This window comes from Neolamprologus multifasciatus, chromosome 18 (genome assembly GCF_963576455.1).
Source record: "Neolamprologus multifasciatus chromosome 18, fNeoMul1.2, whole genome shotgun sequence".
Taxonomy (NCBI): Eukaryota; Metazoa; Chordata; class Actinopteri; order Cichliformes; family Cichlidae; genus Neolamprologus; species Neolamprologus multifasciatus.
This window is the reverse complement of record NC_140456.1, coordinates 6030138-6044465: the sequence shown is the minus strand read 5'-3', so window position 1 is coordinate 6044465 and position 14328 is coordinate 6030138. Positions and strand designations below refer to the sequence as shown.

At 38.9% G+C, this 14328-nt stretch overlaps 1 protein-coding gene and 1 long non-coding RNA gene across 2 annotated transcripts; both read left to right on the top strand.

Moving 5' to 3' along the window:
- Positions 1-133: 133 nt before the first annotated feature.
- On the top strand, positions 134-11804 carry LOC146497220 (uncharacterized; the record flags this gene model as incomplete). The annotated part of the gene is made up of 8 exons (XM_085140384.1): positions 134-211; positions 1131-1253; positions 1496-1573; positions 3414-3595; positions 3694-4186; positions 4660-4816; positions 5069-5404; positions 5547-11804. Coding segments are annotated over 4 exons (444 nt in total), but the record flags the coding sequence as incomplete, so codon positions are not given.
- Positions 11805-12969: 1165 nt separating this feature from the next.
- LOC146497219 (uncharacterized) lies at positions 12970-14175 on the top strand. Its single transcript, XR_014870867.1, has 3 exons — positions 12970-13057; positions 13221-13401; positions 13774-14175. It is a non-coding gene; the product is annotated as an uncharacterized LOC146497219 (long non-coding RNA).
- Positions 14176-14328: the final 153 nt, after the last annotated feature.

Genomic DNA, 14328 nt, shown 5'->3' with positions numbered 1-14328 from the left:
TGCATCAAAGTGTAAGCAGCATTTTCCTGTTACAGCTGGTCTAGATGGAACTGATCTGATCTCCTTTATGTACAGGTAGATATCCAGTGGGTTTGCTAAGGGTCACAGATGAGGGGCTGTGTGAGATGTTTAATCAACACGTTCTCACTCCCAACTCGTCAAATGTGTGACGCATGGTCAGGCTCCCTCTGCTTCACTTATCGACGTGCAGGTGTAACAGAGTTAGAAAATAGCTTAATGAATTTCCTCAAAATTAATGTGCTTTGTGAATAGTTGGAGCCACCTGGTGGACAAATACCGCAACTGCAACTGTTAAAGTTCCAAATTGCTGCACAGCGCATGCCTCAGCAAAGGAAAAAAAAACTCCCAAGCTGGTGGTAGGTGCTTGTGAGCGATACTGTTGTCAATTTTGTATGTGTATTAATGAAAACATTCTTATAGTGGTAATTGTCAACATGTATTTTGATTGTAAGCAGTACTAGCATGTATCCTGAAAGTTACAGGCATTTTGATGCATGGGTAGTAACTTTATTCACGAGTAGCATTTTTAGTTAGCATGCTAAGCTAATACTCGTTAGCTAGTCGGGTGCTTTTTGACTTGCACTCAGCTCTAATGTTTCTCTATCAGATTGTAATTGTTCTAATTCTTTTTAACAGAACTGAAGGTTGCAGTTGCTGTTGTATAGGAAAAAAAGAAAAAAAGATGAACAATGATGATTGTTTTATAATAGAAAAACTGTTTTTATATGTTATTGTTGTTATTGTTTAGGGAAAAGGAGAAAAATAAATAAATAATACTGCTACTATACGATCACAGGTTTGGTTTCAGCTAGAACTTTTAAAAGAAAGACTTTGTTGATGTTGTATTGTATAAATATATCTTATTCATTTGTTAAGTGTGATGTTTGGAAAAAAAAAGGAAAAAAAAACCTCCCAAGCTGGTGAACTGAAGGTTGCAGTTGCGTTACACACTGTTAATGAAGACTGTGTGCTGTTTTCTTTGTACCAGTTGCCAGAATAAAGAGGGAGCCCAGAGTAAGGGCAAGTCCAGCGTTGCAGTGCCGTCCTTTCTACATGGGCATATCACACCACTTGCACAATAGACTCACAGAACAGCAACAGCTACACAGGGTCCTCTCATTGAATACTATGCTGCTCCCTTAACGTTGCTTATTGACGACAAGAGATTGCGCGGAAGAGCCTGTTGTCTGTATATTTATATATTTCCGAAATCACATTGTAGTGACGTATACTGAACACAATAAATTATATAATGTAAACAACTACCTGAAAAACAGGAAAACGATACTTTTGTATCGTTTATTGCATTTATGGAGGGAGTGATGTATGCTGGGTAATGGCACAGCTAGCGACTGGGTGACTTTATTCACCCGCTTCGGCTGTTATCAGTCCATACAATGGGCGTTATTAGCACAAATCAGTCCCATAGATATGGGCCATCTCCTGCTAGATTGTTCAGAAGGTTGTTATCATCCATCCAGATGGAGGATCACTAACAGGAGCGTGGGAAGACTCCAGAATCCACTCTGGCTGGAATCCGGTGGATGCAGCAGTGTTTACAGGTAAGACCATTTAAACGGACAACATTTATAGAATGACTATTAAAAGTCAGCGAGTGTCAATAATGTTAATGTGGTTATGTTAGTAATACACCGAGTGCTAATATAACAGCTTTAAGATGCATTTGTAGATATTATTACGTGTTTTACCGTCTTTATGGTGCTAGCTTAAAGTTACGGTGTAAACGTTAGCTTATATTGGAGTAAAGCTGTTACTGTTTAAACGATGTTAGCACAGAAATATTAGCTTCTGTCATGACTGATGAAGTTACTAGTTAATAAAGTTTCCAGTAAAGTGTTTAATCGCAGCCACAGATTGACAGCAAATATCTCGATTAGCTTCAGTGCATCTGTAATAAATATGTGCAAGTTTCAGTGCTTCGTTTAAACTGTATGATACTTATACTGACCCAGGGTCAGTGTAAAATACAATCCTAGCTGGGTGAACAAAGCCTGGCTCCTTTAATCCTGCATGACAAACCTCAGGATGCAGGTTATTATTACTCTTTCCTGCTGGCACACCTGTCACACCTGAGAGTCAGCTAGAAACGTACAGTGACGTGGACATCATGCAAAGACTGCCAGACTCTGTAATACTGTAAATGATCAGTGACTCAGGTTAACACTAAACTTTAAACAGTCCCTCTGTGTCTCTGTGTGCTGAACATTTAGGATTGAGTCAGGCTGCATCAGCTGAAGCTGTTATTTGTATATATCGGTATTTTTTTAAATTCAGATGTGGGGAAAATACATAAGACTGCAGTGAAGCGATGCACCAGATTAATCCCTGGCCAAAGGTATCGTACTTAAATCAGAGTACTGATCCAGCCACATCAGCCTTTTGTGAGGTCTGTTTAAAGTAGACTTAAAATGAACTGCAGGTTCCTCAGAGGTGGACTGTGAGCACAGAAACACATGTTCATACATACAGCTGCAGCAAACTTACATTAATTTTAAATAGATTTGTTACTCTGATGTCTGTCTCTGTGTTAGTCCTCTGACAGACTGGTGACCTGTCCAGGTGTGCTCTACCTATGACTACTGGGACAGGCTCCAGCCTCTGTAAAAGAAAATTTTCTGTTATTCTCATTTAAAGTTTTTAAGTGCTTATGCATATGCTTAGTGACACTGTTATAGACTGTTCAGTGAAAGTTTCTAAAACTAGATGAACTTACTTCAGCAGTTTGAGAAAACAAATCCCTTTACAGGTGCTGATAAGGCCAAGGGCACAAAACAGCGTAACCATTGATCCGTTAGGTTTCATAAGGAGACACGTGAAGTGTGGTAGGATCAGTTTGTAACTTCCTTGGAATGCATAAAGGAGTAGGAGCACCACTTCTGTGGCAGCGCTGACATGACTGAACTGTGATGTTTGATGTGTGTTGGCTCTCCTGCGCGCAGTAATAAATAGCTTGATCACAGCTCTTTCTGTGTTGCAGACTTTATTTAAAAAATTCCACGACACCCCCCACCCTCCCACTGTGAAGCTGAATTGAATATTCAGAAGACATTTGTTTAAATAGTTCTAGAAATCTGAGCTGTTGGTGTGTCCTTGGATTGTGTGGGAATAATATTAGAGCTGACAATCTTTCTTACTGAATCTCTACTATGAGTCATGTTACCTGAGATTAATTCTAGGTTTACCTGTCAGCCTGGACAAATGTGCTGTGTGAAGGAAATGAAATTAAATCAGATCTGAACTGCGTGCATTTAAGGAACCTGTTCATATTTAATTGAAATATGAACCAGTGTTTTTATTGCTGATTCCAAGATAGTCTTTGTGGAAATCCTGTTTGGCTTTTTGTTATTTTAATTCTCTTTTCCATTTTCCAGAACAGTTCTCCACAGTCGCTGTCCACATGGGTCAGTGGGACCAAGAAGCACTCTGCTAATGTGTGGACTCTGACCAGCAACATCCAGCAAGACCCAGACAGCGTTTTCTATCTCCCAGCTGGAGTTTTTTGTTTGTCTGTGACTGGAGAGTCAGATTTTTGTTGAGCTTCACACTTGCAGAGGTAAGTCAGTTTGCAGAGATCCCTCCCACCCTGGCTTTTATCTGCTAGATTTCTTATCTGAAACAGTAATATTTCAGTGACTGCTGCTTATACCACAGGTTAATACACTCTACTGATCCCTGATGGGAGAATCATCACCTCTGACAGCAAAGAAGCCTGGTGGATGTTTGTTTACAGTCTGATGATGGGACATCATGCTCTGCATCTTCAAAGTTTACCTCCTCATTATTCTTCATACCCAGTAATGTGAAGTATGCTTATATCTACTATAACTGAACCAACCTGGTGCTCTTCATTTATGGAGGCTGTTGAGTCTGAATGTTGGATGTTGTGTATCTCGTGTTCTCTGGGCTTTGTTGTCCTCAGTCTTTTTGCAGGATCAGAAAACAAAACCAGGAGGCGTGTAAATGTTTCTTCTCCATGATGTTTCTTCAAATGTTTCTTCTGGATGATGATAAGACCGTGACACGGGATGCCACCTTTGGTCTTGTGATGAAGCAAAGCTCAGGAAGAAGTGTGATTAAATGGTACCCACATGTGTGCTGCTGAGAAGGATGTACAGGGGCACCTGCAGCCAAATCCAAGCCTCAGGTTAGTTGTAGTTGCAGAACGCTATAGGACTGAGACAGCTGAGGCATCAAATGTTTGATTAAACAGATGAAAAATAAAATGATCACTTCTTAAAATCTGTAGCAACTTCAAGTCTGTCAGCATGCTGAGCATGCTCAGAATGTGACAATATATTTTTGTTCAATATTTAATTTCTTTCAGTTGCAATTGTTAAATGAAAAAAAAAATGTATTCTTATAATTTAGCAAACTAATTTATCAAAATATATATATATATATATACATATATCTGTATTAGTTTTAATAAATGAATTTGACACCTGAATTGAAAATACCGTATTGTATTCATACAGAATCAGTATCATTGTTTGTCTGTTCACTGATTGTTGAAACTAAGAGCTAGTTTGATCTGTTTGGATCTAAAGTATTCAAAGTTGAGCTCTAATGGTTCTTCACCCCTGTGTGTGTGATATGTGATTTCCTACATGCTGGCAGAGCGGCAGTTTGTGCTCACAGATGGTGACGGTGTGGAGAGACGGTGGTGTTTCCTCAGAAGAACCAGCAGAGTCACAAAGGACACCAGTCCATCTCACCATCTCGACTTGCTGACTGATGCTCGTCTGCACTACACAGAGGAAATCAACTGACCGAGGTTTGTCCAGTGCAGTGTTATGAAATGTATATTTGTTTTATGCTTACAGATATGTTTTTCTTGACAGAGGCTCTGCAGAGTTTAGACAAAGCAGAGAAAATATGTGCTTTACATTTTACTGTGATTTACTGAGATATTTCTTGCCTGATGTTCAGCAGGAATGGAGAAATAGAATCAAAGGGAGATGTTTTTGCTGTTTTTGTAATGATGTAAGTAAATCTTGACTATTATATATTTGCTTGGTTATATTAGGAGTGTTTCTGAGTGAGGGAGAGAGGAGTCATCATCCAGGTAAAGTGACGTAGATCAGTGGATACACTTGTCTCCCCTTTAAAGGAGACGATCCAAGTCATCCTTAAATGTTAGTGCTTTCAAATACACAAACATTTTTAAAGGACAAAAATGAACATCCAACTTTGACTGTAATACAAAATAAATCTTTGCATGTGTGTTTTCAAACTCTCAGATGGGCAGCATATCAGTCTTGGACTGTGTAACCTGCCGGAGCAGCGCTGGATGATCACCACACGTGAGCATGTTCCTGCAACATTCAGCATCTGATCTGTCATCTGTGTGCTTCTGCTTTTGGTAAGTAGAGTTACCCAACTACAGTAACTCTAAACACATGCCATCCATTTCCAATGGCCTGGTTACTTCCTGTCAGTTATTTTAGAAACCATGTGGTCACCTGACCTAACACTGTTTCTTCTTCTTCCCCTTAATGTTGAAGTGTCAAACAGCTGGAGAGGAAACTACACCAGTGTACTGGGATGTTTCAGCAACACGTGCCAGATGCTGTTCCTTCATGGTGACATCATCAGAGACAGCCCCGCCCACCTCAGGACCTCGCCATTGATCATGATGATTATAATGATGACAGCGAGCGGAACTAAGACTGTAAAAATCCACGACCAGAATGTTTCGATGTTTTCTAATTATTAATGAATACTGAGTTTTTGTCTCTCTCTTTTTTTCCTCATTTGTTACTAACAAAGTTCACCAAACTCACACAGTTTACATTCTGTATGTTTCCATCAAGGTTTATTTTCTTAGAAATCATCGTTTTTCTCCTTTTCTCTTTTTCTCTTTTGTAATTGATGATAATACAGTGAATATACTTTTATTGCGTCACACATTGCTTTAAGTTTTTCAGAGTCCAGTTATTTTTTACTGCTGTGTGAATTCTCTGTATGTTTGACCCTGTAGACTGTTTGATGGACTGCTTGTCTTCCTGTTTGTAACCGCCGCCTGTTTTTGACTAAAGATTTGGATTTCTGACTTTAACACAGCCTCTGCGTGTCCTCCCTTTGTGTCCTCTTCCTCTGTGAATGTGTTGCATGTGTCACAGATTCATTTTATTAACAGCTTTCCCACAGTGAGTTGCATCAGCATTCATTCACAGCACATTTCAGAAGGATTCAGATTAATACAGTGATCTTATAGTCAGAATGATCCTGACAGAGTGCCATTGTAAATGATCTTTCATCAGGTAAATTTTAAAGTTCAGTATTTCAAAGCAGGAGTTATGAGGAATCATATTGGAATTAGGACTGTAACAATATGTACTTACAAAGTCTAATTTTTTTAATTATGCTAGAATATTGGAAGGCAATCAACTTTTAGTGTTTTCCGCATATTAATTATTCTGAAATAGAGACGGTGACCCTAACTGTACAGAAGCACACTAAACAACTGACAATCTAACAGACATCATTGGCCCGAGCCGTCATGCACAGTGAGTCTGATCCTTTGCTGTGAGAGTCTGACAAGCATGTTTCTGGTCAGTTTGGAAGAAATAATATCACAATGTTGATCTTTTTTCAACATTCCTTCTCTTTTACAACATAAACTGTGATCAAAGCTACTTATGTTCACAGCATGTAATAATACTGACAGGGCATTGTGGTCTGTTGAGCTAGGGTTAGGGTTAGCAATTCAGACATATGTAATCAATATTAAACGTCTCTGACGTGGGCCACTGTCCGCAGTGTTGGGAAATCCATACCAGGCTGGAACGAGTCAAGGTAGGTGAGCATCCACGAGAAGACACAGCAGATGCATCCTACTAATACTGACAGGACCAGGAGACTCCAGAAACCGAGCATCTTCTCTTCAGTGCCATCCTCTCCTGTCACCCTCTCTGCCCGCAGCTCTTTGAGTATGGGGTAGATAAGGGCGCAGAGAAACCCTTATTACTAATTTGTATTATAATTCAATTTTCATGAAATATTCATATTCAGTATCGGTCCTTTTAAATTATAACCACGTATCCACCCAGGCTCATGGTGGGGCAGGGCTCTGTCCTGGGATGCTTGAGTACAAGGTAATGTACACATGACCAGGTATCCAGTCTGTCAGAATTGTTTTCAATATTTGGTTCAAAAATATGAGTGAAAACAAAAATCCAACTAGGATTCTTGCATATGATGAATGAAGTCTGTCTTTGACTGTATTGTCCAGCTGATCCATCAAACCCCCAGCAGGTGAACCTTATGCATGACATAACACGGCAACAATGTAAAAAATTAAACAGCAACAGTCTAAATGTAAAGTGCATTCTAAAGTCCTCTTCAATAAATTATATGCAAAGAGTCATTCAGGACTGTAAAACGTGAACTACAGAACCCAGAGTCTTCATCATTAAATCTCTGGTTGCTTCATTTTTCTATCCTATATCAGATACTTTAAAGGTTAGGTTAGGTAAAGTTGCACTGTCATTGTGAGGCAAAGTGCTTTATGTGTGTGTGTGCGTGTCATGAACGGCTATAAAAGGCCTTTAATTAAAGAACAAAGCGGGGTTTGAGTTCGAGTTGCGGCAGACTGTCACTACTTGTAAATGAACGCAGCCTTCCTACGGCGGACAGCTAATAACAGGAATCGGACGCGGTCCACCCAAGTCCACAGCAACCACCATAGCAACCGCCTAGCATGACCTTAAAAACATATTCTGTCTTCATAACTATCAAAAACGTGAAATGATTTGCAAAGCGTGAAAGTGTTACAGCTGTAGAGAGCTATGGCGGTATCTTTGGAAACTGTTTACATAGCTAATAATATACGATGTAACCATGGAGACAGTCAGTCACGTGAGCTAGCGGCGCACGTTTACTACAGTAAATAAGGTGATTGTGTGCACAGCGCGTCCACACGCTGCACAGGGTAAAGACGTTACTTCAATATTGTTTTATATTGATATATATTTGCCTTCTGTTGACCATCACCTCAGGTTCACCATTACAGTTTCAGCATACAAATGCACACTGTCTAAATATGAACACATTCAAAAAACAAAATCATGTCTCAGAAATAAGCACAGCTGTTCATGTTTGTCATTATAGTTTTATTTGTAAGAAAATTATGAACTTCATATTGTGCATCAAATAAAAGAACATTTCACAACTCTGAGTCAACAGAAACAGGTAACAGAAATGTCTCTAATGTAGACATGTACAGTGTAGTGTAAGCATTAAAAGATCATAAAGGAAACACGAACATTTATGTGAAACTAATTGTAATAAAAAATGAACAGGTGCTTTATAGATTTAAAAGAAAGAATCTGAAAACAACACTTTTTTGGTCGAAGTGATCAAAGTAGAAAACAGAACTGATGTTCAAGAACAAACCGTAGCTGCACTAATATTACACATCTCCATTGTTGTGGTGAACAGACATGTTGCTTTTAAAACCACATGCAGTGTGTGACCATGACTGTTCATTGAGACCATGAACGCCACCTCGCTGAAGCAGTCTTCTTCTTCTTCTTCTTCTCATTAAAATAGAAGCAGAAGGAGCACGAGCTGCTTTGATCTACTGAAAGGAAAAAGCAGAACATCTGAGCTGAAACCAGTCAGCTGAAATCTTTAAGACAGGAACAATCATTCAATGCAGTGTCTCAGGTGGCTTAGCCTGTTACAACTGTTGATACAAGCTAAATACGGTTAACACACAGTGTCAGGGAACTCCAGTGTGGGAACTAGTGGCTTTAGGTTTGTAGTCATTTAACTTTCATCCATTCATTCCTTTAATTCAGGAGGAAGAAATGCCAGGTTGGTGCAGGCTGGTTACATGCATTTGGTCCCATGCTGTCTTTAAGACTTGGTTCATTTTATGGCTGGGCTGTATGTGGGGTTATATCATGTTATTTGGGCAGGAGTACCTGTCCCCTGTTAGACTTAGAAAGTTTCTCCATAAGTAGAGTTTCTAACTCTTCTAGCACATCTGTGGCTGACAGCTTTTTGGTGGCTCTTTTTACCCCACACTGGTTGTGAGTGTGTAAATAGCCCCACTAGTTCTTTTGGGTTGCAGTTAACTTGGGAGGAAGGGGTGGGTCTGCCATGACTAGATGAATAACAATTATCTGGGATACATAAATTTCATAATGCATGCATATATCTCTATAAACCTGGCCTGAGTGCTGCCATTTTTTTACATTCAGTTATTTCTCTTAGAAATGTTGGAACTAAATAATGAATGTGTTCCAGTTAAATGGAAACACTGGTCAGTGTAAATGGCTCATTGGGACACAGAAACCTTTAAATGAAACCTGATATCTAGTGTCAAACAATATCAAAGCTGTAGAAGATGTTTACAGTCAGGATTTATAAAACTATGATTGTAAATAAATTCAAACAAGTGAGCTTTTCTCTTTGTGCTGAATATCAACACTGTGATTTCTTAGACTGTAAGCTTTACTTTAGCACAACCAGTTGTAGAAGCCGTCACTCCAAATGTCTTTTGATAACAAGAAAAAAATACCTATAGAGTACACGGCCTGAAGTTCTTCTCCGACATCTTCTGCCATCAGCTTTGTCTGCTGGTTTGAAGACAATAAACCACAAAAAAGATGATTTAGTCACTTTGTCTGTGTCATGCAGCTCGAATGTGTCGTGTAACGATGTTGAATAGCCGTCGTTATCCCTCTGCTGTGTCAGTAGGATTGTACTGTACAGCATCTCATTGATATGTGAGGAATGCTAATGTAACACGATAACAGACTTACATCATTAAAATATAAAGGGCAGGAGATATTTAGATATTTTTTATATTTATATTACATTTTATAGCTGACGGATATTACTAAATAGATAGAATTTACTATACAGCTGGATGAACATGAAAAATATGTCTATAATAACAAATGACCATGAGAGCCAGTAGAATTAATTCAACTGGACACTCAAAAGACGTCCTTAAATGCTCTTTAAGTGGCAGAACAGATGAACAAACAGTTAATCGCTTACTTGAGATGAAATCTGCTCAGCTACTTGGAAAACAGCTTCTAACTGCTTCCTCCTTTAACAGGATGACTGCTCAGGGGTAAGGCCATCATGCAATCCAGCAACCTTTATGGTTCTGCTTTGATTCACCAGGAACTATTAGGGAAACCGTCCAGCGCCTCCTGTGAAAGACACAGGGATAAACACAAACATTTATTAACATGTTCCACAGTGTTCCAGTTTGATTTTCTCATCCTGTGGACAACAACATACAGGGATGCAGGTTTATTGTTAACGTTTGTAAGGTTTATTTAGTGAACATATCCAGCTGCAGCTCCACTGTGATCCTGAACTGGATAAGCACTTAAGAAAATGTGTCAATAAATGGACAAACATCAACTTACTATATTTATCCAAACAGACTGGACCAATAATGCTTCACTGAGTTAGAGACTTTAACAGTCTCTTCTATGTAAGAATGTCTCGTGCTGATAGACCTGCAAACTTGACAACAAAGGTTTTTCAGACTGCATGTAGCTGTCCTCTATGTCAGCTCACACATTTACATTTATGTCACACTTATTTCTGCTTTCCCATTTTATAATTATTACTTACATTTTGATTAGATACCTTGAGTTTGTAAATGATCAGATTACATAATTGGAATACAATGTATCCAATTCAGGGTTGCGGGAGGATGAAGCCTATCCCAGCTGATACAGGACAAAGACAGGACAGGCTGCCAGTTTATTGCAGGGCTAACACAATATGTGTAACAGAAAATCCACTTAAATGTTTGATATTTCTTATAATAATCATAATTATGACTATTATTTAAAGGTTTCTTCATAAATACATTTTGATTTTTTATAAATCAAACTAAAATATAAACCCGAGCTGTTTCAGATTCTGACCTCTGACCTCAGTGACCTGGCTGTGTCCTCACTGCAGCTCCCTCTTGGAAGTACGTCTGCTTCTTGTCTTCCCCCAGTGTTGACCGCCTGCCCTTGATATCACGTACTGTAACTGAAGAACAAAAAAGGACAAACACTTGCCTTCATTTAAGAAGTACATTCATACAGAGATAATCTATGGAAACACACTAGTTCACCCTTTTGGGAGGAATCAGTTCCTGTGAAACATTTCTGTAAATGAACATCATGTGGAGAATGAAGGACATGAGTTCTTCAGGTGACTCAGCAGTCCCACACTGACAAATGAAATCTAGTTAAACTATTAAGCATATTTGCTCTTCTGAAATCTGTGTTAAACAACAACAAACATAAATTAGTAACAAAAATACAGCTGAGTAGAGGCTTTACAAACCACCAGCAGCCATAATGCTAAATTTTAATCTTCAAATGTTTCTGAGCCGTCTTCAACCTGCTTTTAACACATTAAAGTCCCAATAAATAAAGTCAATGCAGCCTGACTCAATCCTAAATGTTCAGCACACAGAGACACAGAGGGACTGTTTAAAGTTTAGTGTTAACCTGAGTCACTGATCATTTACAGTATTACAGAGTCTGGCAGTCTTTGCATGATGTCCACGTCACTGTACGTTTCTAGCTGACTCTCAGGTGTGACAGGTGTGCCAGCAGGAAAGAGTAATAATAACCTGCATCCTGAGGTTTGTCATGCAGGATTAAAGGAGCCAGGCTTTGTTCACACAGCTAGGATTGTATTTTACACTGACCCTGGGTCAGTATAAGTATCATACAGTTTAAACGAAGCACTGAAACTTGCACATATTTATTACAGATGCACTGAAGCTAATCGAGATATTTGCTGTCAATCTGTGGCTGCGATTAAACACATTACTGGAAACTTTACTAACTAGTAACTTAATCCGTCATGACAGAAGCTAATATTTCTGTGCTAACATCGTTTAAACAGTAACAGCTTTACTCCAATATAAGCTACCCAGATAGCAAGGAGACATTGAACAGATGTTGATTTTCCATCTGAACCATCAGAATCGTCAGGCTTGAAATGTCAACACAAAACCAATGTTGAAACAACATTGAAATACTGATGAAACCTGACACTGACATTGAAATAACATTGATTCACTGTTGTTCTGTCATCGTTGATTGTTGATCTATTTATAGTTGACAAGGTGACAACAATCACGTTGAAAAACTATTGATTTATGGTTGAGCGGGAAATTAAAGCTGCTACCACTTGGACTATTCCATAGGCCCCCTCTCACAGTGGTACATCCCTTCAGGTAACCATTGTCTTGTACAGTAGAGCGGGACATTAGATTTACTCTCAGCGGAATTGACCGGAGAAGGCATCAGTTCATGCACTGCACTGGCCTGCACCACGATTAATATAAGGTAAGAATGAATGACTTTTGTTCTATTCGTTATTTCCACGGTTGCATTTGAATAACAGTAAAAAACAAACAAACTTGTTAATGTAAAGTTTCGGACAAAATGTGGGAGCCTGAAATTGTGTCAACTTTCATCTTACAATCCGGCAACAAATAAATTGCACTGCGAACATAGTCAACAAAGAAAACATTTTCGTTTCATACTTTTCCGTTATATTCCCTTCAAGGGTGCCTTTGTTCTTGCCGTCGCCTCGGCGCTTGACCCAGACTTTCGCTCTGTAGTTGCTTTTTAGCATAGTACTACAAAAAATTGTAAATCTGTGATATATGATTGATAAACGTAAAGGTAACTGTATAAATGTACGTGACTTTGTTACTTTTAATGATTGGAGAGCACCCGCTTCGATTCGTACTCAATTCAAACTTTACGTTGCACGCTCACCTAACTTTACGTTGCACGCTCACCTAACTTTACGTTGCACGCTCACTTAACTTTACGTTGCACGCTCACCTACCTTGCGTTTGCACCTTTTGTCCACACGTAAACTGCGTTTTATTATTTATTTATTAGTTTTTCGCCTCTCACTGCTTAAGCCATTAATCTTTCTGGATTTGCCCTTGCACAACATTGAGGAGCTAAACAATGCAGAGGCAGCTCTTCAATCATAAGAGGCAAATAAGGCAATGGTAAGTATATAAAGGTTATGTACACTTTGTAACTATAAAGTGTAATAGCTGTCAGATGTGATTTAAATACATAACAACGGCCTGTTGATTAAACACACAAGCACTTAGATACACATTTAAGACATGAGACACGCTAATTCCATCTCTTAAAATGTGTCTATAGGTGAGACGCTTTGCCTTGATTGGAGGGACCACACTGGAGGTGCGAGTCCGCCGTGTAATGGCTTATGCCATTACAAACGAGCTGGCCTCAGTACTCAACTGGGCAGGAAAAAAAACCAAGGACCAGACAAAGCAAAAAATGGCATTTAAAGATACAGCGCTCTGCAAATGCATATATGGTGGTAAGTTTTACAGTTTTTTTGCTATATTACTTTGTCTTTCTTAATAACAAGACTTTCATGTCCGGTTAATCTGGAGATGGAGTCTTTGGTCTTTGGCTTGTTTAATCCTCGAGTTGTAGTTGTACAGCCCGAGGACCCCATGTTTATTTTGTTTTAAAGGATACACGGCACACCATGCTAAGACTTATCACTTTTTCCGCTCATAGCTCTTTGGGAATCAAATGCGGCAGTTTGCAGATTTACGCCTGGTGACTTTCATGTTTATCAGCCTAGGAGTTTACATACTTTCTCCCCGCTGAAGACAGTTAACAAGAGCTTATTCGTGTGCTCTAATTCACTTTTTTTGTTTGTGTGTGTGTATTTTTTTCCTAGATGGCCTGACGCAGCAGTTAGGGGCAAACTCTATGTCCGAGTTTGTCTTTGCACAAGCAGTGCAGAAATGGCTCCGATACGCCCCAGATCGTTTGGGTGGTGCAGGACGCACATCATGCATCCCCATCCCAGAGTAAAAAATTACAAACTTCTGTGAAACATATAAATGTAAATAGCAAACTGTCTTTTAATAAAGTATTTAGCAAACGAAACATGCCTATTGACCCTTTTTTGTTTCTTTTTTTTCTCTGTTACATCACATGCAATGCTTTCTTATTTTAGGATATTAATATTGACATGATACATTGTGAGACATTTGTTGTTGTTTTTTTTATAAAGGGTGTCCAATTTGAGGAATAAGTACAATTATGTGTTTAGGTGGTTTAAGTATTGATGGAAACATGCAGTAGTTTAGTATTGGTTAAAATACCTATAAAGAAAGGTAGATTTCCAGTCATGATTTAACTGTTGTTTTAATAAAAAGCAACTGTGCGAAAGAGGTGGAAAATCAACACCATAGCTCAACAGTGTTTCAATATCAGAATCTGACATTGT